The sequence below is a fragment of the Nyctereutes procyonoides genome, unplaced genomic scaffold (genome assembly GCF_905146905.1).
Source record: "Nyctereutes procyonoides isolate TBG_1078 unplaced genomic scaffold, NYPRO_anot_genome, whole genome shotgun sequence".
NCBI classification, from domain to species: Eukaryota; Metazoa; Chordata; class Mammalia; order Carnivora; family Canidae; genus Nyctereutes; species Nyctereutes procyonoides.
Window position 1 is genome coordinate 73,959,777 of NW_026575146.1, and position 23,127 is coordinate 73,982,903.

At 55.5% G+C, this 23,127-nt stretch overlaps 1 protein-coding gene across 1 annotated transcript in view; it reads right to left on the reverse strand.

The window, feature by feature from the left end:
* GRIN2D (glutamate ionotropic receptor NMDA type subunit 2D) overlaps positions 1–18,589 on the reverse strand; it is a 32,596-nt gene extending 14,007 nt beyond the window's left edge. Inside the window, 9 exon segments of the mRNA XM_055311227.1 lie at positions 3,271–3,431; positions 5,138–5,367; positions 5,556–5,681; positions 7,996–8,149; positions 8,565–8,733; positions 9,006–9,217; positions 9,527–9,641; positions 13,867–14,486; positions 18,125–18,589. Coding sequence (XP_055167202.1) covers positions 3,271–3,431; positions 5,138–5,367; positions 5,556–5,681; positions 7,996–8,149; positions 8,565–8,733; positions 9,006–9,217; positions 9,527–9,641; positions 13,867–14,486; positions 18,125–18,589 — 2,252 coding nt within the window.
* Between the last annotated feature and the right edge of the window lie 4,538 nt (positions 18,590–23,127).

Consider the following 23,127-nt stretch of genomic DNA (forward strand, 5'->3'; position numbering starts at 1 on the left):
TCTCTGCCTCTATTTCTCTCATTAATAAATAAAATATTTAAAAAAAATCAGTGCTGTTAAACACCCCCCAGGATACTACTAGGAACTCCCAGGCCATGGGGGACACCAGCACGCCCACATTATATGGGAAGATCTGGACAAGTGGTCTCTAGAGAAAAGAATGGATGCATGCATGCATTCATGCAATGAGCAAGAAGGTTTATGCACAATTTAAAAAGCAGTTTTTCCTGTTCTGTTCTGTGTCCTAACACCTCTGCCCAGGATTCTCTGAACTCAATACCCATCTTAGACCTCTGGCAAGGGAGTGCATGCTCTTGAGGACTCCCCCATGCTACCCCCCATTCCCAGAGGAGTCCCTGGGGCCAAGGAGTTGTGCCCATCCAGACCCCACACCTCTGTTGAAGATTATGCTCTGGGAACCTGGGGTAGGTAGGATAAAGCTTCCCCCAAAGATATCCACACCCTAATGCCTGGAACCTGTGAATATGTTATCTTACACTAGAAAAGAGACTTTGCAGATGTGAATAAATAAAGGCTCTGGGGGTGGGGAGATCATCCTGGATTATACCAGTGGACCCAACGTAGTCACAAGGTCCTTTCAAGAGGAAGTTGGGAGGTGGGGAAGGTCAAGCAGAGAAGACGACGTGACAATGCAAGCAGAGTTCCAAGGATCCAGGGCCATGAGCCAAGGAATGCAGGCAGCCTTGAGAAGCTGCGAGAGGCAAGGAAAGAGATTTGGGTGGGAAGACAGGAGTCAGGTGCTCTCGTGGAAGGCAGAATTCTGAACTTGAACTCGTTTACCCTTTCTGTTTGTGAAGGTCCATTTGTCAAGGCAGGAAGACCCAACATAGTGAATGGCTGGCTAGTGTGGTTGATCAAGTTTCAATAGTTAGAGTGCAGCCTCTGGACTCTTCTGCTAGCCCCGAAAACGTTCGTGAGACTGCTCAAAGTCTCAGGGTAAAAAAGAAAAGTCTGTTACCCCAAATGCCTTGATTTCCTGGTGCTTCAAGGGGGAGAGGGTGGAAGAGGAAGGGGCAATTCTTTGCAGGGGTGAAGTAGGGCAGAGAAAGAGAAAAGGTGGCTGATGAGAAGGGGCTGAGGCCCACCGAGTGGGAAATGAGAAGAAGCTTTCAGGGGAAGAAGGCCCAGAGAGGGCACAGGCAGAGATGGAGACAAGAGACCTTGTGACTCCCAGAAGTCGAGAGAGAGGAGGTAGGGCCCCAGAGAAGGAAAAGAGGCAAGGGAAACGCTGCTGGGTGACACAATACAAACTCCACAAGGGCAGGACTCGGGCTGATGGCTCGGCTGGCACCATCTCCATTTGCAACCTCTCCCTCTGCCATTGTCTATGACGGAGACTGGAAAGCTAACACAGTCCCAACTTTGCCTTTGCCTCTGGGAATGATCATCTGACGCAGGCTGTGAAATAGCCAGAAGGTCCTCCGAAAGGCATACTTTCCCCAATAAAAGCATAAGGCCTTGCCAGGAGAAGATCCTCCACTCTTTCACTCTTCCTCCTCCTTCTAGCCTGGAACCAAGATATGCGGGGCAGCAGCCATTCTGTCACCATGAGGCAATCACAATGAGCAAGAAGGTCTATGCACCAAGGTTGGTAGAACAAATATATGGAAAGAGTTTGGATCGTTGATTGTATCTCTGAGCTATCGTGCCAGCCTTGGACTTCTTACTGAGAGAGGAAAAAGAAACCTCTGTCTGTTCAAGTACTCCTAGGGATCCAGGTGACTTACCTCTTTTGTCGACTATGGCTATCCAGTGCAGGAACTGCCTGGCACAGGGTTGGTGCTCTTTAAAACATTTTAAAATGAATGAATGACTTTCATGATCCCACAAAGCCTAGGTTTCTCTTCTGCAACTGGTTCTGAGAGCCTCCCCTGAGTCACGATGCTGACCCAACCATCTTCCTTATACCAGGTCGACTGGATTTCTTTCTTGCAGCTCAACAAATCCAGGCAAGCCAGAGGAGTAAAAAGGAGTGGCTACTTGAGGGGTGAGCAGAAGGTGGCCATAGGGAAAGGTGATCCAGAGGACACAATAGCCTCCACACCGATCCCATTGAGGCCCATCCCTCCATTCTCCATTTGGCAGCCAGAGGGAGCATTTGGAAACAGAAATCAGATCACCTCCCTCCCCTACTTGAATTCTCCCCTCCTCATGGGTTCTCCCTGCCCTTTAAAGAAAACCCAGCCCTGACCTCTGCCTCAGAGCTCACACCCATGGCCTATGTTCATCTCCCCCTAAAGTCAGCTCTCTGCCCTTCCGCCACATTGGCCTTCTTGCTTGTCCTCCAATAATCCAAGACCACTCCCACCTCAGGCCCTTTGCACACCGTTTCCTCTGCCTGCAAGGCTCTGCCTCCACAAATCCACCTGGCTTGCCCTCACCTTCCTCAGGGCCCTGCTCCAGTCACCTACAAGAGGCCGGTCCTGAACACCCTGGTGAATATATCCCAGTTCGGTCATGCCCTGGCTCACCATCCCTTTGTGGATCATGCTGATTTTTCCACTTGTACGTTTCTTGTTCATTTTCCACCTCTGGACCCTAAGCTCCCTTAAAAGCAGGGATTGTGGTCTGTTTGTTCACTGCCTGGCTTAGACTAGGGACCAAGAAAACAAATGCATATTGAATGATGAAATCTGGGAGGGCCAAGGAGAGAGTTACTGTGCTCAGCTTTGTGGTAACCTTGGTCTGTACTTCGGAGCCTGAACTTAACTCTACCTCCTTGATTCGAGAAACTGACATTAAAAATACACACAAAAAAACCCACAACCTAATCCAAGTGTCGATTCCAGTGAGTTCAGATCTAGTGATCATCTATGAAAATAATAATATAGCAGCAAACACCCACAGCGTGCCGGCACTACTGCCAGCAAATAATATATTCTACAAACCAGTAATAATAGCTATAATGATTCTCATAGCAGCCTTGTAAGGTGGGTCCTTTTGTTATCCCCATTTTACGGAGGAGGAAACCAAGGCTCAGAGTGGTTCAGTAACTTGCCCCAGGTCACACCGCCAAGAAGAGACAGAGTCAGGATCTGAACCTGGCAGTCTGGCTCCAGAATCTCTAAGTACTAGATCTCTGAAAACATCATGAGGACTCTGGTTCTCCCTCAATGACCTATGCCCTCCAAGCTGACCCCCACCACAGCTGACCTCTGAAGCTGATGAGTGACCCCTGGTGCCTCACAATCTCAAGCATCCTCAAGGTCCCCAGTGGCCCCCCACCCCCCAGCCCGAGTCTGCGCTGACCCTGCCTTGAGCTGAGTGAGCGCTTCCTCTACGCGGGGCTGGTTGTAGCGCACCATGTAGCTGTGCATGTCGGGGTAGTTGCTTCGGATGTTCTTTTCCGTGGACCCATTGGGCACTGTCCCAAACTTCAGGGGCGGGTACTGCTCCTGGGGCCGCTGGAACTGGGGCAGGATGGGAAGTTATTAGGGCGCCCCCCTGGGACCATCTGGGTCAAGAATATCCTTGACCCAGATGCTCTATTCTGGGGGACACCTGTCAACTGGCAGGCACCCTGGTCCAGAAGTGTTTCTCACATTTGCTCACCATGACCCTTTTCTACTCCCACCCAGCAGATACCTCTGCAGATATTCCCATATATGCATTCAGACACGCACATGCACATGCTCACGTATATATACATAGTCAGGAGTAACACTGAAATATTTAAAACCCACCATGGCCTGATCATGATCCAATCAGAAAAGACACTGGCTACAGAGTTCAAGAAGGGTCTCAGAGGTCTCTGATGGCCAGTCATTAACCCTTCACTTGGTGGATCATGGGAAGCCCCAGAGGCAGAGGCAATTGCTATTTACCAATCCATTCAGAAATAGTTCACCCTTTTCTTTACAGAGAGATAAAACTCCTGCATGTGTGAGCTGCAAGGTGGGCTGGGTAAGGGCAGAGGGAGAGCAAGAATCTTAAACAGACTCCATTCTCAGCCTGAGCCCAACTTGGGGCTCTCTCACAACCCTGAGATCATGACCTGAGCTGAAATCAAGAGTTGGATGCCTAACAGCCACCCAGGCACCCCGATAGTTTACTCTTTTAACAAGAGACATAGCCATACAAGTCTGTGCTGGCTCAATGTCAAGCATGTCAAGCATCTCAATGCATATATGATTAAAACAAGGATGCAAACATATTTTCTATTCTATTCAATTGGGGAAAAAAATGCTTGTTGCAATCCACTGAACTGGTTTTTCAGCCTTTTAATAGGTCATGATGATACCCAGTTAACCGCTTTAGTCTCAAAGTGTGCTCTGCAAACCACCAGTCCCCGAATAAACTGTGATCTGTGATGAGGTAAGTATGGAAACTGAGAGAGTGAGCACTTAGAGCAATTTAAAAAGAAAAAGATTTTTAAAATTTATTTATTTTTAAAGTAAACTCTACACCCAACATGAGACTCGAACTTATGACCCCGAGATTAAGAGTTGCATGTTCTACCAATGGAGCTAGCTGGGCACCACACAGTTGAGAGCAATTTGACATAACAATTTTAAGTCTGTTGAAACTACATAAAAATTTGGGTTTGAATTGTGCATGTCTTGGTTTCCAATTTTATGTTTATTTTCTCACAATTTGTTTCTATTGTACTTTACAAAAGCATTGATCTCCACTGGAGAAAGTTCACAGTTTAGTCGTTTTTCACAGTTTGAGAGAAGTACTGGTCTAGAATATCCCATTTGACACAACTGCCCCCCAGAACATTTGGGGTCACTCTTCTCCTGGGAATATTTAAACAGTTTGTCGTGGGGGCACCTGGGTAGCTCAGTGGTTGAGCATCTGCCTTTGGCTCAGGTCGTGATCCTGGGGTCTTGGGATTGAGTCCTGCATCAGGCTCCCCACAGGGAGCCTGCTTCTCCCTCTGCCTATGTCTCTGCCTCTCTCTCTCTGTGTCTCTCGTGAATAAATAAATAAAATCTTAAAAAAAAAAAAAGTTCAACATGAAACATCATCTTTCTCTTCCAGAACATTCTATTCTACCATTTTGGAACTCTTTCTGGGGAAATACCCCCAGGAATCCTTTTCTGATGTCCTTGGTGCCAAACTCTGACCTGACCTTCAACCATAGCCAACTTCCCCTCTCCCCGGACACACACACCTTTCGGTCACTGAGTCCGGACACGGTGTCCACATACTCCTCCTGGATCATGAAGGCGGCCAGGTTGGCTGTGTAGCTGGCGAGGAAGATGACAGCGAAGAAGGCCCACACCAGCACCATGATTTTGCTGGTGGTCCCCCGGGGGTTCTCCACGGGCACGGAGTTATTGAACACCAGGGCCCAGAGCAGCCAGATGGATTTCCCAATGGTGAAGGTTGAGCCTCCAGGCCCTGCAGGGGGCCATGAGGGGGGACATGGACCCCAAATCCCCTCTACTCCATGAGGGAGCAGAAAGAACTACGATTCCCAGGAGCCCCCAAGACCTTTGGCACTGCCGGGCTCTCCCCCAGGGGCTGTTGGGAAATGTAGTTCTCTCTGCGGTCTGGGTGCTCTGAGGTAATGGAAGAAGGGGACTCACGCTTGCCCGTGGCCAAGCTGCGGTTGTAGCCGACTGGACTGAGGTACTCAAAGATGAAAACGGTGACGGCGACCACAGTGAGGCACATGACGAACATCATCACCCACACGGCAGGGCTATAGGGCTCTGGGGGCAAAGGGGTATGGGGTCATGGTTTGGCCAAGCAAAGGATTGGGGGGATCACAGACATGTGAACAGAATGCACTGCAGATCTGACCCTGTCCATCTGTCCCCTTCCTGGGCTCCCCATCTCAGGGACAGCCTCATTGCCTGTTCAGATCCCTGGGAGACAGTCTCTCTCAAAGACAGCCAATTCAACCATTATATACCCTAAATATTTCCTGAGCCAAATATATCCTAAATGTTTCCTGAGTCCCAGACCCAAGCCTCCACCAGGGCCACTCACCATGTTTTACACCAACACCCAGGCCCACCTTCCATCCAGTCACAACCCACCCACCCCATTTGCCAGCCTTGTCCCCACCTTCCTTCCCTCCCCCCTCAGCTCCAGCCTGTCCCCCCACCACTGCCCCCCACTTTGGCCTTCCCTCCCCATTTTCTCAGCCAACAGCCTCAGGCCTCATCCTCTCCTCTGGGGCATCCGCACCCCAGCTCTGCAGCCCTAGAAGCTCCTCCTGCACCCAGAGGTGACCTGGTCTCTCCCCTACTCAGAGCCTTCTGTGGCTCCCCAGCGCCTCCATAACAAAGTAAATGTCCTTCAGCCTTGCAGCCATCCTCCTCTCCGGCCTGATGACTCTCTCAAGAACCCACAGCCTTGACGGGCCAGAACTCACAGTTCCAGAACAAGCCTCACCCTCCCTGCCTTATCTCCACCACTCCCCTGCCAGGGGCACCATCCTGACCTATCTACCAGACAAACTCACGTCCAAGTGTCTCCTCCTCACACTGCGTCTGGGAGTTCACTGACAATAAACCCAATCACCACTTCCTTGAGATTCGTACCAGGTGCTCTGACCTCCCTGGGCCAAAGCACAGGCAGCCAGGACTGCCCCTGTCACAGCAGGGTCACCACCATGGACTGTCACGGTGGCATCTTGGGGACATTCCTGTTGCTTCCACTGGGCAATGTGATGGGACAGAAATATGACCTTGTCACTTCCCTGCGGAAGGCAGGGGCCCCATGCCGTGCATCTCAGGGTGCCCTGCAGAGACCTTGGGGCAAACAGACAGCCACAGAGAGGCTCTTGGCAAAATATACAGAAAGCAAACACAAAGGAAGAGATGTCCCTTCTCCCAGCCTTCCCATTCCCAGGAGCTTTGCCCAGACTTCAGAGAGCAAGAGGGAACTGACGTGACCTGCTCCTTGGCCTGATGTGCACTTTGCCTTCTCTTTGTCTCCAAATTCAGGGAGATCCCTACCCGATCCACTCACGGCCACCAACCCATCGGGTACCAGCTTCCTAACCACACCCCAAGCCTGGTTCCTCGCCTCACTCTCACTGCCATCTTCCTATCCCACACCCACCTCCTCTGCACAGACCTTTGCCTTCTCGTGGGCCTCCTGCTCCCAACTGTCTCCAGTGGGATATTTTCAAAGCCTAGATCTGATCATATATCACCTCCCCCACTATCTACAGTTAAAAACCTTGGCCACTGCCATAAGGGTAAAACCCAGCTGTCTTACCAGAGCCACCAAGGCCCTGCACTTCCCTCTTAACCCTTGCCTCCCACCCCTTCCCATCACTCACTGCCCCCTCCAGCCACACAGATTTCCAGACATTTCCCAAACATTCCATACACATTCCTACCTTGGGGGTCTTTGTCTCAGCTGATCCCTCTACCTGGATCTCTGCCAGGTTCTCTAGCCCGATCTCCAAAGGGGTCTTCTTGCCCATCCCTGGCAGCACCAATCCCTTCCTCTCCAACTCCTCACCCTTGCTTAATCTCTTATACTATTCATCACCACCTGAAGTGATCTTGTCCATGAATCCCCTTAGGAGATGATTTTGTCTTCCCCACGAGGCCAAGGGCTCTTAGAGGAGAGGAGCTTGTGTGCACACCCCAGCACCTGGCCCATGATAGGTGCTCAGTAAACACTGAGAAGTGAGCAGAGCACTTAGCCTGTGCCACTTTCATGTCAATCTCTTTCCCTCCTCTCATATATACAGGAGAAGAATTGAAATTTGTGGGGCCTGAAGCTTCTACAATTTGGAGGGTTGTCTTTAAGAAAAGAGAACATAAAATTACAAATAGGAGAATACACGGTGCAGGGCCTTGAAGAGAAGGCACAAGCGAAGGCTCCTTGAGTTCCAGTTTCCTTGGCCTCGTGGTAAACCTGCTGCTCCCATTTTACAGACTGGGAAACCAAAGCTCAGAAGGGATGCCGCTTCGCCAGCCACACCGCTGGGACGGGCAATCCCGGGATGGGAACTGGGCACACAGCCGCCCCAGCGTTGCCGCCCCCGGGGCTCCGGCTCACCGAGGAAGGCCGAAGGCGACACGGTGCCGTTGCTGCGCGCCACCATGACGCTGATGCCCGTCTCCACGAAGGGGACGGAGAAGTCCACGATCTCGGACCGCTCCTCGTTGATGGTGAGGGAGCCGATGGCCATGTCCGCGCGCTGGTAGAACACCTGGGGTGAGGACGAGGCGGGTGAAGGAACCTGGCTGGCTCGAGCGCATGGAGGAGGATGGTGGGGCAAGACTGGCCCCGGCGGGCCAGTGACAGGGTGAGAGAGAGGGCTGGAAGGGTGGCAGGGTAGCTGAGGGGGACGCAGAGTGGAGCAGGAAAGGAGGTGAGAGTCAGGAGTGGAAAGAGGTAGTAGACCCAGGCCAGGGCATGCTCCCAGAAAAAGCTCTCGGGATTTGGGCTCCATCCTCTCGGCCCCTTCTCTTAGGCGGGCCACCCATCTAGCCCCGCCCCTCCGCCCACAGGTCCCTCTGGTGGCCCCGCCCCCGCCAAGGCGGGCCTTGGGGTGGCCCCGCCCCCAGCGCCGTGGCCCCGCCCCGCCCCCGCCCCCTCCCGGACCTGGTCCAGGCGCGCCCCACCTCGCCGATCATGCCGTTCCAGACGCCGTCGATCTTCTTTCCGTGCTTGCCGTTGGTGACCAGGTAGAGGTCGTAGCTGAAGCCGATGGTCTGCGCCAGCCGCTTCAGAATGTCGATGCAGAAGCCCTTGCAGCACCGCTTTTCTGGGCGGGGGGCGTCCGGGGGAGGGCTGCGGGGAACGAGCAGGCTTGGGGATGCTGGGGACCCCCCACTTCAGACTCTCCCATGAGATGAGGGTATGGAGGGAGAGACAAGCAGCAGCTAAAAACTATAGTTAGCGCTTTCTGGGGAAACAGGCTCAAAGGAGTTCCGTGACTTGTCTAAGGTGACTAAGCTGGAGGGCTCTGTGGGTCCTGAGTTCCGAGGGAGGAGGGGGCTGGGGCCAGGACTGCTGGGCTTCAAGGGATTTTGAAGACGAACTCCCGGATCCGGGGCTGTCACCTGTGGGTGCGGTTGAGCTGGCTCCGGCAAGGCACGGAGTCCCGGATGCAAGTGCCACTGATGGGGTCGGCCGGCTCCACAATGACAAAGGGCCTCTCCTCCAGCGTGGCCACGGTCAGGTGCTGCGTGTCATCCACTGGCTGCAGGAAGCGGCCGTAGCGGGACCACAGCGGGTACTTTAGGCGGAGAGTCTGCTGCTCCCAACTGCCCACCTTGGACAACAGAGAGATTCAGGCTCCGGTGCCGGGACTTTGCCGGATGTCCTGGCCGTCACGGCCCTCCATCCTCAGAACCCGGGCTCCCAGCTCCTTCTCCATTAGGTCCTGGAGTCTAGGCCCCATTTCCCTCCTCCTCTTAGAATGCATGGGTCTGGGTTCCCACTTATTTCCCCAGGACCTAGGAGTCTGGGCTCCTTTCTCCCACAGAAGCCAGACTCCGTGGGCTCAGCTCTCATCTCTGTCAGGCCCAGGGGCCTGGGCCCCACCCCCTTTCCCATGCCTGAGGTCGGGGCTGGGACTCACCACCTCCCAAGTCCTATCCCTGGTGAGGGAGATGACCACCAGAGAGGGGTTCACCAAGAAGCCATCCTCATTGAAGGAATAATCCCGATTATCCCAGGTAATATTCATGAAATACCTGCCCAGGAGGAAGGGAGGGGACATGTGGGTACTTGGACTGCACCTACGTGGCTGAAGACAGAGAAAATCTCCTCTCTACTGACCAGCCCCAACCCCTAGCTGGAATTTCTCTCCAACGATCCTGAACACTCAAATACTCCTCTTTGGTGTTTAGCACTCTGCTCGCTGCCCAGTACCTCCTGATCAAGGTCGCAGACCTTTAGCCTGACTTAGAGCCCCTGTGTGTTCTGGCCCCATCTGCCTGCGCAGCCCCATCTCTGATCTCTGCCTCCCCTCACACTCCTTCTACCCCAAGCCCTTTTTGTATCACACTGACCCTGAATGCAAAGAGTCCCCAAAACATATCAAGCGGTTTCCTATCTCTAGGCCATTGTAGGTGTCTGTCTGCCTGAAAAATGTTTATTCTCTCCCTTCTCACCCTGATTGACTCATGTCTTGAAGATTCAGCTCAAGCGTCTCTTTCTCTGGGAGGAGCCCCAGGAGGTCTCTGCACCCCTAGATAATCTTCACGATGCAATGGTACCTGTACCGTGAATGCCTGTCCCATGGCCCTGGTCACTGTGAAATACCCTCACTGCCATCCTCACCTTCTCAACAGCCCCCCTGCCCAGGCCATCTGTCCTCAAATGCCACCTTCCTACCCCCAGGATCTCTCCATGTCATCCCTCCTCTCCATCAGCACAGACCCCCTGGATCTGTGCCCCAGCCTCCTGCCTGGCCCCCAACCTCCATTCTTTCTCTTCCAATCTGTTCCACACTCCCCTCCAGAGGGGTCTTTCTGGATACAAAACTGACTCCACTTCTTTCCTGCTCATAACCCACCCATGGCTCCCCAGTGCTCCAGAACAAAGTCCAGGGATTCAAGGCCTTTGTGAGCTGGCCTCATGTACCCCCACCTCCCAGCCTCATCACCCCCAATCCTAATTCTCCTACCCTTCATCCACCCTGAGCTATGGCAGTCCTGCCAGCCTGCCTGAGTTTTTCTCCTCTCTGGGCCTTTGCGCGATGCTGTTCCCCTTGCCTAGGAATACTCACTGTTTTAGGAGAACTCCTAACTGCTCTCAGAATCAAATCTGAACCCCCTAGCCTGGCCAAAAACGCCCTACATGAGCTTGGGTCTGGATGGGCTTCGTTTGTTTCTCTATACTCTGTCCCCCGCCTAGCTCACTAAGCTCCAACCACAATGGCTTTGTTTCAGGTTCCCAAATAGGCAATTCCAGCCCCAGGGCCTCTGCACCTGCTGTTCCCCCTCCCTTCTCTTCATTCAGATCTTCCAACAGTTGGCTCTTTCTCCTTACCCATTTTTTTTTTTAATTCCAAATTTCACCTACTCAGAAAGACCTTTTCAGACGACCTGACCTAACCTAGCACCCTGGGTATTTCTTATCACCTTCTACCTGCTTTATCACCTGCTAATATTTTTTTTCTTTGTCTCATTTGTCCCCCGTAGGAGATTGTAAATTCTGTGAGAGCAGGGACCTTGTTCAACACCATGTACCCCAGTGCCTAGAGCAGTGCCTGGCACATAGCAGACTCTCATAAAATAAAGACTCATTCAATAAATGAATGAATGAGCAATTCATCTGTCAGGTCTCAGCTTATAGATGTCTCCTCCTCTTGGAGACCTCCCTGACTCCATAGGCTGCCTGTGACTGAGTAGCCTAGTTTGTTTGTTTGTTTTTTAAAAATTATGTTTATTTATTTGAGAGAGAGAGAGAGTGTGTGTGTGTGTGTGAGAGAGAGAGAGAGAGAGAGAGAGAGAGCATGAGCAGGGGGGAATGGCAGAGGGAGAGGGAGAAGTAGGGTCTTTGCCTGCAGGGAGCCCGATGTGGGGCTTGATCCCAGGACCCTGAAATCATGACCTGAGCTGACAGATGCTTAAATGACTGAGCCACCCAAGCACCCCTGATTGGGGCCAATGAAATTCCTCTTTTGGGAAGACGTTGGCTGTGAGACTTGGGGTGGGGGATGGGTGGTAGACAGGCTGGGATGAAATGGTGAGTATTAGCAGAGAGCAGAAATTCTGTGCAAAGAGAAGAACTGGACAGCCTCTGGAAGTGGCAAGTCAGACAGAGAGAGAGGGAGTGGCAGGGGCAGACAGAGTAAGAGGGAGACAATCAGAAAGAGATGAAAGCGTAGCTGGTCCCCAGGCTTGGCCTCGATTCCTGGTGTCTGGGTTTCTGTGCGTGTTTGTTTTTCCAATAAACCCCCTTTTCCCTTAGGAAACTTGAACGAGACTCTGCTTCCTGCAACCAGAAATGTCCAGGCTCAGACAGAATTCCTGCTGGTGCTCCCACAATGCCCGGGCCACCTCCATGATTGCAAGCATCCCACTGTGTTGTCATTATCCCATCCCTGTCTGTCACCCCTACAGGACCCTGTGTTCTTTGAAGAGAAGTCCATGGTCTTATTCATCTCCATGTTCCAAGCGCCCAGCATGGGCCCTAGTTCCTAGCAGGTGCTCAGTAAGTATTTATGAACGAGGGATGCTTTTCTCACCCTCTTGTCCCGGGGTCCTGTCCCTCATGTCACCCGATTCTCAATTCTCCTCCCCTCAGTTGTCTTCTCCACTCATCACCTCTTTCCAAGCTCAGCCTGTTCTCATTTCCAGATGAAAGGCCTCCCCTTCCACTGTTCCATCACCAAACTCATCAATTTCTCATTGCCAAAGCTTCCTATGGTGGTGATGCTGTTTCCCACCAAACCCTGTTCTCTTCTAAAACAACAGCGTGCAAGCCGGGGCACACACCTGTCCAGCTAGAGTCCGCATGCACTTCCCAGTCCTCAGGGCAGCTAGCCCAGGCCACATGCAGGTACTAGTCACGCAGAATGGAAGTCTAACCAACTGCACGGATGCGCCTGTAAGCAACCAATAAGGCAGCCCTGGCCGCCTGACTGCATCCCCGTTGTGTCCCTTGCCCCAAAGGAAATTGCTTGCTCCCCAGTTTCTCTCTTTTCCCCCTTTCTCATGAGCTAGAATTCAGACCCAGCTTCAAATGCGCAAAGAAGGTGGCAGAGCAACAAGGTGGGAGGGTCCTAGGTCCCTGACAGAGCCTCCTGATAGCTGAAACACTGATTTCTGGGTTGTTGTTTGTTTGTTTGTTGAAGATTTTATTTTTTTAGGATTTATTTATTTATTCATGAGAGACACACACACACACACAGAGAGAGAGAGAGAGAGAGAGAGAGAGAGAGAGAGAGAGAGAAAGAGAGGGAGAGAGGCAGAGACATAGGCAAAAGGAGAAGCAGGCTACATGTAGGGAGCCTGATGTGAGACTTGATCCTAGATCCCAGGATCACACCCTGAGCCGAAGGCAGACACTCAACACTGAGCCATGCAGGCATCCCATTTTTTTTTTTTTAAGATTTATTTGAAGATTTTATTTTTAAGTGATTACTACACCCCCATGTGGGGCACAAACTCACATTCCTGAGATGGAGAGTTGCATGCTCTACCAAGTGAGCCAGCCAGGGGCCCCTCATCTCCGGATTGTTCAGTGAGGGAGAACAGCTTCTATCTTGTTTGGGCCCCTGTGTGGCTGGGTCATTCTGTTACTGAAATTCAGCCTCTACTCCAGGGAATTTCGTCATCTCTTGAGGTGCTATCAAATATAGGATATATCTCTAGTTTTAGGTACCACAAAGAAAGATAAAAGTGCTGCTGGAGAAACCATGATAAGCCATCAATTGTAAGATATATCTCCTCCTCCTCCTCCTCCTCCTCCTCCTCCTCCTCCTCCTCCTCCTCCTTCTTCTTCTTTTTGTAAGGTGTATCTTGATTTCAAAGACATTAAACCATGGGGAGAGGCACCTGGGTGGCTCAGTGTCTGAGCATCTGCCTTTGGCTCAGGTTGTGATCCCGGGGTCCTGGGATTGAGTCCCGCACCAGGTTCCCCGCAGGAAGCCTGTTTCTCTCTGCCTATGTCTCTGTCTCTCTGTGTGTCTCTCATGAATACGTAAATAAAATATTAAAAAAAAAACGTGGGAAAAAATTCATTTTTAAGTCATGAAATATCATAATACATTCACTGTGTCTTCGGTGTTTTTTCCAAATTACCTGATTTAGCCCCAGACAGGAGACTCAACTATATCCATTTTACAGAAAAGCAAACCAAGGCTCTGAGAGGGGACTTGACCCACTTGACGTTGCTCAGCCAGTGAGAAGCCCCAGGTAGTCAAGCTCTGGAGCCTTCCCACAGGCGTCCTACACCAACTTCACTCACCTATGTAGACTCTCCCCTCGGTGGGTGCGGTTCTGGGCGCGACAGTCATGGCCGAGCTCTGGCAGGAAGCCATAGTCACGCAGCAGAGCCTGGGCACCTCTGGCCACCACGGCCACACCGGCTGCCACACGCCGGGCCAGGTCATCCCGCCAGCCAGCCGAGCGCACTGCGAACAGCCCGGCAGGCAGTGGGGCGCCTCCTGGCAGAAGAGGGGGCTCTCCAGGGGCGCCTGAGCCTCCGCCTCCAGCCAGCTGGGGCCCCACCATGAACCAGACGTAGCCAGGCCCAGTGAGGCCAGCCTCCTCGGCTGCCCGGAACACTGGCTCGGCTTCCTCCCGGGCACAGAACAGCAGGCGGATCTGTGCGCTGACACTGCGGAGCTGGGCACCCAGCACAGCCTCGCCTGCTCCGGGATCCAGCGTCAGTGCCCCGCGGTGTTCCCAGCCCACCATGCTGCCATCAGTAAGCACCTCGATGTAGGACAGGAAGGCCCGGTGGCCGGGGGCACGCGTGGTCACTGCCACAAAGGATGTCCAGTCGTACTCCTCCAGCACCTCGAAGATGACCTGGAGCTGCTGCTCTGTGGAGGAGCCCAGCTGCAGGAAGGTGGAGCCCTTCTCCTGCGGGGGAGGAGGAGGAATGTCAGGCCTCCTGAGGTGGAGACCACAGGTCCCAGCAATCAGTAGAGGCCTTCAGTTCCCAGTGGTCAAGAGGGACCTCATCTCCCAGCAACTGATGAGGGCATCCCAGCTCCCAGTGGCCACCAGGGTGTCACAGCTCTCGATATGGCAACTGACTAGCTGTTCACCAAACCTCTCTCCTTTCCCCATGGATGCACAGAGCTGGGCCTGGGTTACGGTTAGCCATGTGACTGAGTTCTAGACTTATCGGTAAAAGCACTCCCCCATGCACCTTACTCCCTTCCCTGTCTGAGAACAGATGCAGTGGCCCCAGAAGAGAAAGAACTCCGAACTCCCAGGGGCTTACAGAGACACAAGAGGGAGGAGCCTGAGTCCCTGAGTCATCACTGGGAGAAGAGCCTCCTCTAGTCAGGAATGCCTGTTTGGATTTTATATGAGTGAGAAACAACCTTCCATTGGGTTAAGCCACTGAGACATGCGGGTTTATCTGTTACAGCAGATAACATTACCCTAGAACACACACAGCATCCAGGGAGGGAACTACAGTCCCCAGCATCCACTGAGGGACTATATCTCCCAGAATGCACTGAGGATACTGAAGGTACTGTCCTGTCCAGCAGGAAGCTGCTTTGCTGAGTGGATTTGCCCTTCTCTGGTTTTCCTCCTACCTCCCTGACTTCTGTTCCCTCTGTTGGACACTTCCTCAGTCAGAATTCTAAATGCAGAAGTGCCCTAGTCTTCTCTCTTCTTCTCTGTCCTCCTTCCCTGGTGATCTCAGCCAGACCCATGTGTTTAAATACCGTCTTCTGTGCTATCCAATATGGTAGCCGCTAGCCATCCGTTTAATTAAAATTAAATAACACTTAGTTCCCTGACTGCACTAACCACACGTCAAGTTCTCAATAGCCACACCGTGGCTAGTGGCCAGCCTGCCGGACAGAGCAGATAGAGACCATCATTACCATTGCAGAAAGTTCTATTACCTCGCATTGAATATGTTGATGTTGCCTCTCATCAGTCACTATACCTCTCTCATGAACTCCAGACAGACAAGACCTATCCCCCTTTCTACTCAACATCTATCTCCTCTTGGATTTCCAAGAGGCATCCCCAAATTACCATATCGAAACCAGAATTCTTGATCTTCTACACTGCCTCCACTCCAGCCTCAAACCTGTTGCTCATCTTCCTTTCCTTATTCACCCAGCTGCTCAGTTACCAAAGTCAAATCACCCTTTCCCCCTCTTTCCCTTACGCCCAGTCCAGGCCATCTTCTAGTCTTCTCAGCTCCCTGTTCAAAACATAACCTCATTCTTCATGACAGCCCCGTCCCAACTTTTGTGATCTCTATTTTGCTTGGACAACTTTAATAGCTTCCTGACCCCTCTCTGCTCACATTTTTGCATTTTCCAGCCCATTTTCCATCAGCAGCCAGAGTCATCTTTTCAAAATATTAATTGGATCGAATCCCTTCCCGGTTGAGAATCTTCCAATAATTCTACCTTAGAGTCAAAGCCAAAGCCCTTACTGTGGCCCACAGGCCCTGCACAATCTGGCCTTCTTTGCCTCTCTGACCTCATCTCCCACCACCCCCACCTCTTTGTTCTTCCTCAAACACAGCAAGTTCCTTCCAGCTTCGAGGGCTTGGCCTCTAGCTGTTGCCTTTCCCAGGGAAACTCTCCCCCAGCTCCTCCATGCTAGACCTACCACTTCTCATTTTTCAGGTCCAGGTTCATTGCCACCTCCTCAGGGAGGCTTCTCCTGACTGCCATCCTATCTTTCCTCCAGGACAGATTTCACGATTTGTTATTTGCTTTCTATCTGTCCATTAGAATGCAAGCTCCATTAAGAGCAGGGATCTTGAGGCACCTCGGTGGCTCCCCTACAGGGAGTCTGCTTCTTCCTCTGCCTATGTCTCTGCCTCTCTCTGTGTGTCTCTGATGAATCAATAAATAAAATCTTAAAAAAAAAAAAGCAGGGATCTTGTCTTTCCCCTCCCCTTTTCATAACTAGATTTTCCTGGAACCTAAAACAGCCCTGACACAGAGTCAGCTCTTGATAAGAGAAAGTGGACTTTCTTCCTAGGCATGTACCTATGGTTATATGTGTAGGAGATAGGGCAGTTGTCCTGAGCCGATGAGTATGCAAAGAGAATCCTGAGAGGATCTCATCCTTGGCAAGTGGAGATGTGCTGAGGGGATCACGTTCCCAGCATTCAAAGGAGGCACGGTGGCTCTGTGAGGATCACTTTTTCTTCCATCCAGAGATACTGAAAGGACTACCTTTGCCAAAAGGCAACAAGTGTACACTGAGCGGGCCACGGTTCCCAGATGACAATCAACAGTGGCCCACACTTCTCAGCAGCAATGGAGGCAGGAGGGACCGCATCTCTTGGTATGCCATAAAGGTGGCAGCCAGGGAGCTATAAGATCACTTGAAGGTGATCTGCCTACAAATCTCTGGACAACTCCTGTCTAAAGGAAGAAAGTTGGCCAGAGGCCCTTCCCAGAATGCTCTGGACAGGAGAGAACTACAAGTCCCAGGATGTCCTAGAGCCAATGGCCCTTACAGTAGGGAAGTAGTGGGGATTAGGCTCCACCCACTCAGATGGCCCCATTCGCCCCGTTACACTGGCCCCACCCCTAAGCAGGCCCCGCCCCTTCTCAGACACCTCTTAGCCTATCCCTTCTTCTTCTCAATGCGCACACCAGGCTTGGTCCAGTTTTATCCTTTCTGACCAGAAGTCCACTCCAGCTGGTCCCCCTGTGCCCTCGGGCAGCAGGCCTCTTTCCAGGCCACAGCCGGCTCCAGCCTCTGCCCCCTCTCTCCTGCAGGCTCCTGGATTTGACTTCTCACTGGCTGGGCCTGCCTCTCTGGTGGGCCTTCATCCTCCCAGGCCAGGCCTACTCCCCGGATTCTCGCTTCCTACGCCTCACAGCTGGGGCATGCCGCTGTGTGAACCCCACTCCCGGGACTGTTGCCCACCCTAGACCCGCCCCTTTAGCCCAGAGCATAAGCCCTGCCATCTTCCCGGCCTCTCTCCATGCCACTTCCCTAACTGCCCTCGCCCCACTTCCTGGCCAACTGGTCTGCCCTTCGCCAGCCCACGCGCGACCTCTCCCCTCTCCCAGTCCTCCTTTCACCGGATGGCGCCATCCTCGTACCTAGACCTCTAAAGCCCTCTCGCTCAGCTGGCCGAAGCCCACCCTGACCTCAGTACCCTCTTTCCTGGCCCTCTCCCCTCCTGGTTCCTGTCTCCTCACCAGATCTCACCCCCTCCTGAACCCCATTCCTTTCCAACTGACCCCTCCCTTGCTAATCCCCAGATCCCCCTCCACCCTCAGAGCTTGCCACTTCAGGCGGGTCCCATTCTGTTCCCGGTCCCGCCTCTTCCCCAGACTCCACTCCCTCCGCTCACTCCCGTAGACCCTCAACGGGTCTGGGCGGTCAGTACCCCGGCAGGCCCCCCTCCCCGTGAAGGCCCCGCCCCTTACCCGGACCTGACTCCACCCCCGCGCCCCCCTCGGTCCGCGACGCCGACCCTCCGGCCTGGCCCCGCCCCCCGCGGCTGGCCCCGCCCCCCGCGGCTGGCCCCGCCCCCCGCAGGTCGCGCGCACCTTGGGCGTGAGCACGAGCGCGGCGCCGCCGTGCACGGCCACGATGGGCAGCGAGGTCTGCGCCGACAGGAAGTCGAGGATGGGCGCGACGGCGGGCGCGCGCGAGTCGTCCTCGAACACGACGCCGTGCACGCGCAGCCCCGACAGCAGGTCGCAGAGCTGCAGCACGAGGCTGCGGGGGTCCGAGCCGTTGAGCACCAGCGCCACCGGTCGCACGTCCAGGCCGGGGCTGCGCACGGCTGCCGCCACGGCCGGACCCAGGCGCGCCGCCTCGGTCGCGTACGCGGGTCCCGAGAACACGAGCGCCACGTTGAGCGGCCGCGCCCCGCCGGGGCCCCCGCCGGGCCCGCCGGCCCCGCCCGGTCCCGGCGCCTCCTCCGGGAACGGGCTGGCGCAGGCCAGCGCCAGCAGCAGCAGCATCTTAGCGGGGCCCCGAGGGCCGCGGGGGCCACCGGCGCCGCGCATCGCCTGCGGGCCCCTCCGGGCGGCCTCTGATGCGGGGGCAGCGGGCGCGCAGAGCCGTGGAGACCCCCGGAGCGGAGAGGGACACAAACGGGAGGAGGACACAGAGAGGGGGAGACAGAGACAGGGGACAAGGTGTGGAGAGACACGGAGAGGAGGAGACACAGGGAGGGAGAGGCGCAGAGATAGGGAGGAGAGGGAAAGGTTGGAATAATAGAGACGGGGAGCGACGGAGAGGGAGACAGACACCGGCCAAGGGAGAGCCAGAACCAGGGAGAGCAGAGACAAAGGGGGAGACACCGAGTCAGGGAAAGTGGAGGTGGGTAATGGGGACAGAGAAGATCCAGAGATAGGGATAGAGAGGCTCAGAGTGACAGAGATGGACAGAGGAAGGAGGCAGAGAGAGATAAGACGGAGTGACAGAAATAGGGAGGGAATGATGAGGCAGGGGGAGATGCGGAGATGGACACGGAGGGCGGGTGAGATAAGAGAGACGAGAAAGTTGGACGGAGAAAGGAAGATGGAAAGAAGCCCAGAAAGACGGAGACGGACCCCACGGCCACCAAGAGACATGGACACACAAGAGATGGAGAAACAGGCAGAGCCGATTGAGGGAGGAGGCAGGCAGAGCAGACAGGAAACATAGGAAGACAGAAATAGCGAACCAAGGCAAAGATCAAGACCCCCACCAGGGAGGTGCCCAGCACAGACATGAAAGGAAGGCCGGGAAGGCGGGTGGCAGGAGGGATCAAAAATAAAAGGAAGAAAAAGTGAGGGGAAAAAAATGAGAAAGGGAAAAGGGGTCAGGTGTGTGGGGGGAGAGAAATAAGAGAGAAAAAGAAATGAGCGGAGCATCCCAAGGAGAGAGAACACCCCCAGGACCTTACCCCCCACCTCGACCACAACCCCCAAACTGTCTTTGTCCCCTTACTCTGTCCCTATCCCCCCATTGTCAGTGAAAGCTAGAGAGAACAGCGGCCCAGGCTGGGTTGCAGGGTTGGGGGGCACAGCTGTGAGAGCCGGGGGTGGGGGGGTGGGGCGGGGGTCCCTGGCTCCCAGCCCAGAGCAATTTAGTAAATTAGAGGAAATACAGCCATCTCTTCCTGTGTCCCCTGTTGAATGCTAGCTGCCTGGGGTGGTCGGGCGGGGAGCCCAGACTCCTGGCACCAGGGGCCTGGACTCCCAGCTCCCAGAGAGAGATTAGAGCGTGCACTAGGGGCTTCCTGAAAGGGTGAGGGTCCAGATGGGGGAGAGTTCTCTCTTGGCTGTCAATCAGGCTCCTGTCCGGTTGCCATGGCAGCACAGGCCTCCTCTACCCCACAGATAGTCCGGGTGGGGGAAAGGCCCACACCCCCTCCCCTGCCTAGAGGCCTCACTCCCCCCCCCCCACCTGCCTTCCCAGGGATCCTGGATCACTGTCTCCCCAGGGATGGGGGTGGGGACTCCTAATGTGCCCATCCCTCCCAAATCCTGGCTCCCCTGGCCCCTCCTCTCCTCTGCCCTTCCCCAAGCAGCTGGCTCAATCAGCGCTCAGAATAGCCCCCACCCCACCCCAAAATAAACCACAGCTGTGGCCTGGCCCCTGCGGGGTTAACACTCACTCTCTCCTCCCTTCCTGGTGGCTTCTCCTCCCTCAGACCCTCCTCTGCCTATCCCAGACCCACCCCTGCTTGGCCTCTGTCCTTGGGCACCCCAGGGTCCTGCTCCCTACAGAGGCCCAGGAAGGTAGCTCCTGCCCCACCCTTCTTAGGAAACTGGATGCCCAGTCCTCTGTTGGGGAGGACAGTCTCCCACCCCTCAAAGATCTAAGTAGTGGCCCCAGCTGCTGGGGGACTCTGGAGGCCCAATGGAACCTATGCCCTCAGGGATCACATTCCCCAGGCCCCCAACCTCCACCTCGTCTCAGTCCCCAGATCCATTCCATGGGGCCCAAGAGCCAAACCCTCCTTGTCCCTTGCCCTGTCAGAGACTCAGGAGGCTGGGCCCCCAGCCCCCTCTTCCCTCAGACACAGGAGCTCTAACTTCTCCCATAAAGACTCAAGAGTCTTGGCTCTCGGCACCCTCCTCCTCCCAGGCCCAGGAGTCCAGGGGCTCAGTTCTGCCCTCTCCGAGGACCCAGGAGTTTTGGCTCCCTCCTGCCCCTAGACTGGGTGCCCAGCCTCCTCTGCCCAGAAACCAGGAGTGCAGGCCCAGAGCCCCTTCCTCCCCTAAGGATCCCCTTTATGCCTCAAACTCCATCAGTCCCAACATCCTGTGAGCACCCCCCCATTCCCCCGCCAGCTCCAGCCTCCTGTCGCCCCACTCGGGTCCTGGACACAGCACAGCTGTCCCCCAGCTAAGGAGGAGGAGGAGGGTGCCAGAGATTCCTGGGGTGTCCCTGTCTCCAACACTACCCCCCCACAGCCCATCACAGAAGAGAGGAGAGGCCACTTTGATCAACAGCCCGCCCCCCCTCGCGTCGTGCTGCAGACGGCATTCCGTTCCCCCCCCAGCACCATTCTCTCCCCACCCTAATCCGGTGCTCAGAACAGGCTGGAAGGGTATTCCAGAAGCTTGAGGAAGGGGTGATAGCTTGGGGCGAGGGGTGCTTGGGGCCTGGATGCCCTCAAGGTCCTTGGCGGGGGTATTAATAGCAGACTCATAGCTCTGAGAAGGGAGGGGAGAGCGAGAGGAGAGAGGGAGAGGGACAGCCAGCGAGGGGGGAGCCCAATGCGGGCAGGGGGATGCAGAGGGAAGATGGGATGGAGAGATGGGGGGATAGAGATACGGGGTGTCAGGTATGCGGGGCTGGGGAGAGGGCGCAAAGTGTCAGAGAAATGGGGGGTTAGGAGGTCTGAGGAGCGGGGACCCAGGAGAAAGGGGCTCAGAGAGGGAGAAAGAGGGGGCAGAGGAGAGTCCCCAGGAGACAAGGGAGCCCGCCAGGGGCAGAGACCCCTGCTCACCATGCAATCCCCCCCTCCTTCCCTGAGGCCCCTGGCCAACTTTCCCTGTCCTAGATCTGGGGGTCCACATACCCCCACCCCCGCAGTCCCTCTCGGGCCTTACCTTTTCATGACCCTGTTCTGTGGGGGGTATTGCGGGGGGGCAGGACCGGAGCCCAGAGTCCAGCGACCCGAAGATTCCGCGGAGGGCTCAGGGAACCGCTGGGGGCCAGGCCCCAGGGCGGCGGTGGCGGCAGCGGTGGCAGCGGTGGCAGCGGTGGCAGTGGCGGCGGTGGGGACCTCCTGCCCGTCCCTGGCTCCGGCTCTCCCTCCTCGTCTTCGGTCCCGTCCTGCCCTGTCTGTCCCCCAAGGTTGCGGCCACCCCAACTAGGCGAGGACGCCGCTACACATGTTGCGCTAGAAGTTGGGCCCCGGACATTGCAGAGGCTGTCGGGGTGTCCTCTCGCCGCCCCGACCCCGTGGGGATCCCCCCTCCGCCCACCTGGGGTGCCCCCCTCTGCCGCTTCAGCTCCGGCTCCTCCCCCCGTCCATGTGTCCGGTCCCGCCTCTCCCTGGCTCATTCGCACCCCCACCCTTTGTGCCCTCAGCGCCCCCCCCCTCCAGCGTCTGTGTCTGTCTGTCTGTCTGTCTGGGTCACCTCTGAAGCCTGTGGCTGGTGTGTGTGTGTTTGTGTAAGGGGAGGGAGGCTGCCTGTCTGGGGGAACTGCTTGCCTTCCTCGCTTGGCCACCTCCAGACCCCCCCAGCACCCCCACACTCAAAGCCAGGCAGAAGCACACACAGATACACACGCACACACGCACGACCTCACTTCCCTGGGATTCCCCCTCAACACCCCCGGAGCTTGAGGAGGGAGGCGCGGGCACACACACACACACACACACACACACACACACAGGGGGTCCAATGGGGGCCGGGCTGCCTCTGCCGTCCGGGGCTGTTCGGACAGACAGGAGGACACAGGCAGCTGGGGACGCCAGACGCCCAGCCGGACGCAGGCAGGAGGCACAGAGTCCAGGTACACACCATTCATCCGGGTTTGGGGGGCTGGGGGGAGGAAACTGGGGGGCCCATGGCACCCAGGCAGGAGGCTCCGGGTCGGTACAGACAGACCCCTCCCTCCCTCCCTCAGCCGCTGCAGCCCTTACAGACACACCCCCCCTTCACCAGCGCAGCCCCAGACACCCCGACACACAGATCCTCACCGGGCAGATGGCAGACGCACGAGAGACCCCTGGGGGCCGGGCGGACCCACCCAGGCCAACACCCCCCAGCTGGGCACTGGTGGCCGAGGGCGGCTGCGGGCGGAGGGTGGCGGCGGCTGCCGCTGCTTGGAGGAGCCGGAGCGGGAGGGACTCGCACACTCGCTCTGTTCTCGCACACACACACTCACTCGGGATGCGATTAACATTCAGTCCCCGTCCGCCCCTGCCGGGAGACCCACAGCCCCCCCTCTTGGCCTCCCTGGGGACCCCTCCTCCTGCCGGGGCTGCGGGAGGGGGCCGGCACCCCCCCCACTCCCCCAGCTCCCAACCCTGCCCCCAGCTCCCGGCTCCTGCCTGCCTCCTGGGACAAGAGAATGAGGGTCGCAAATAAAAAGG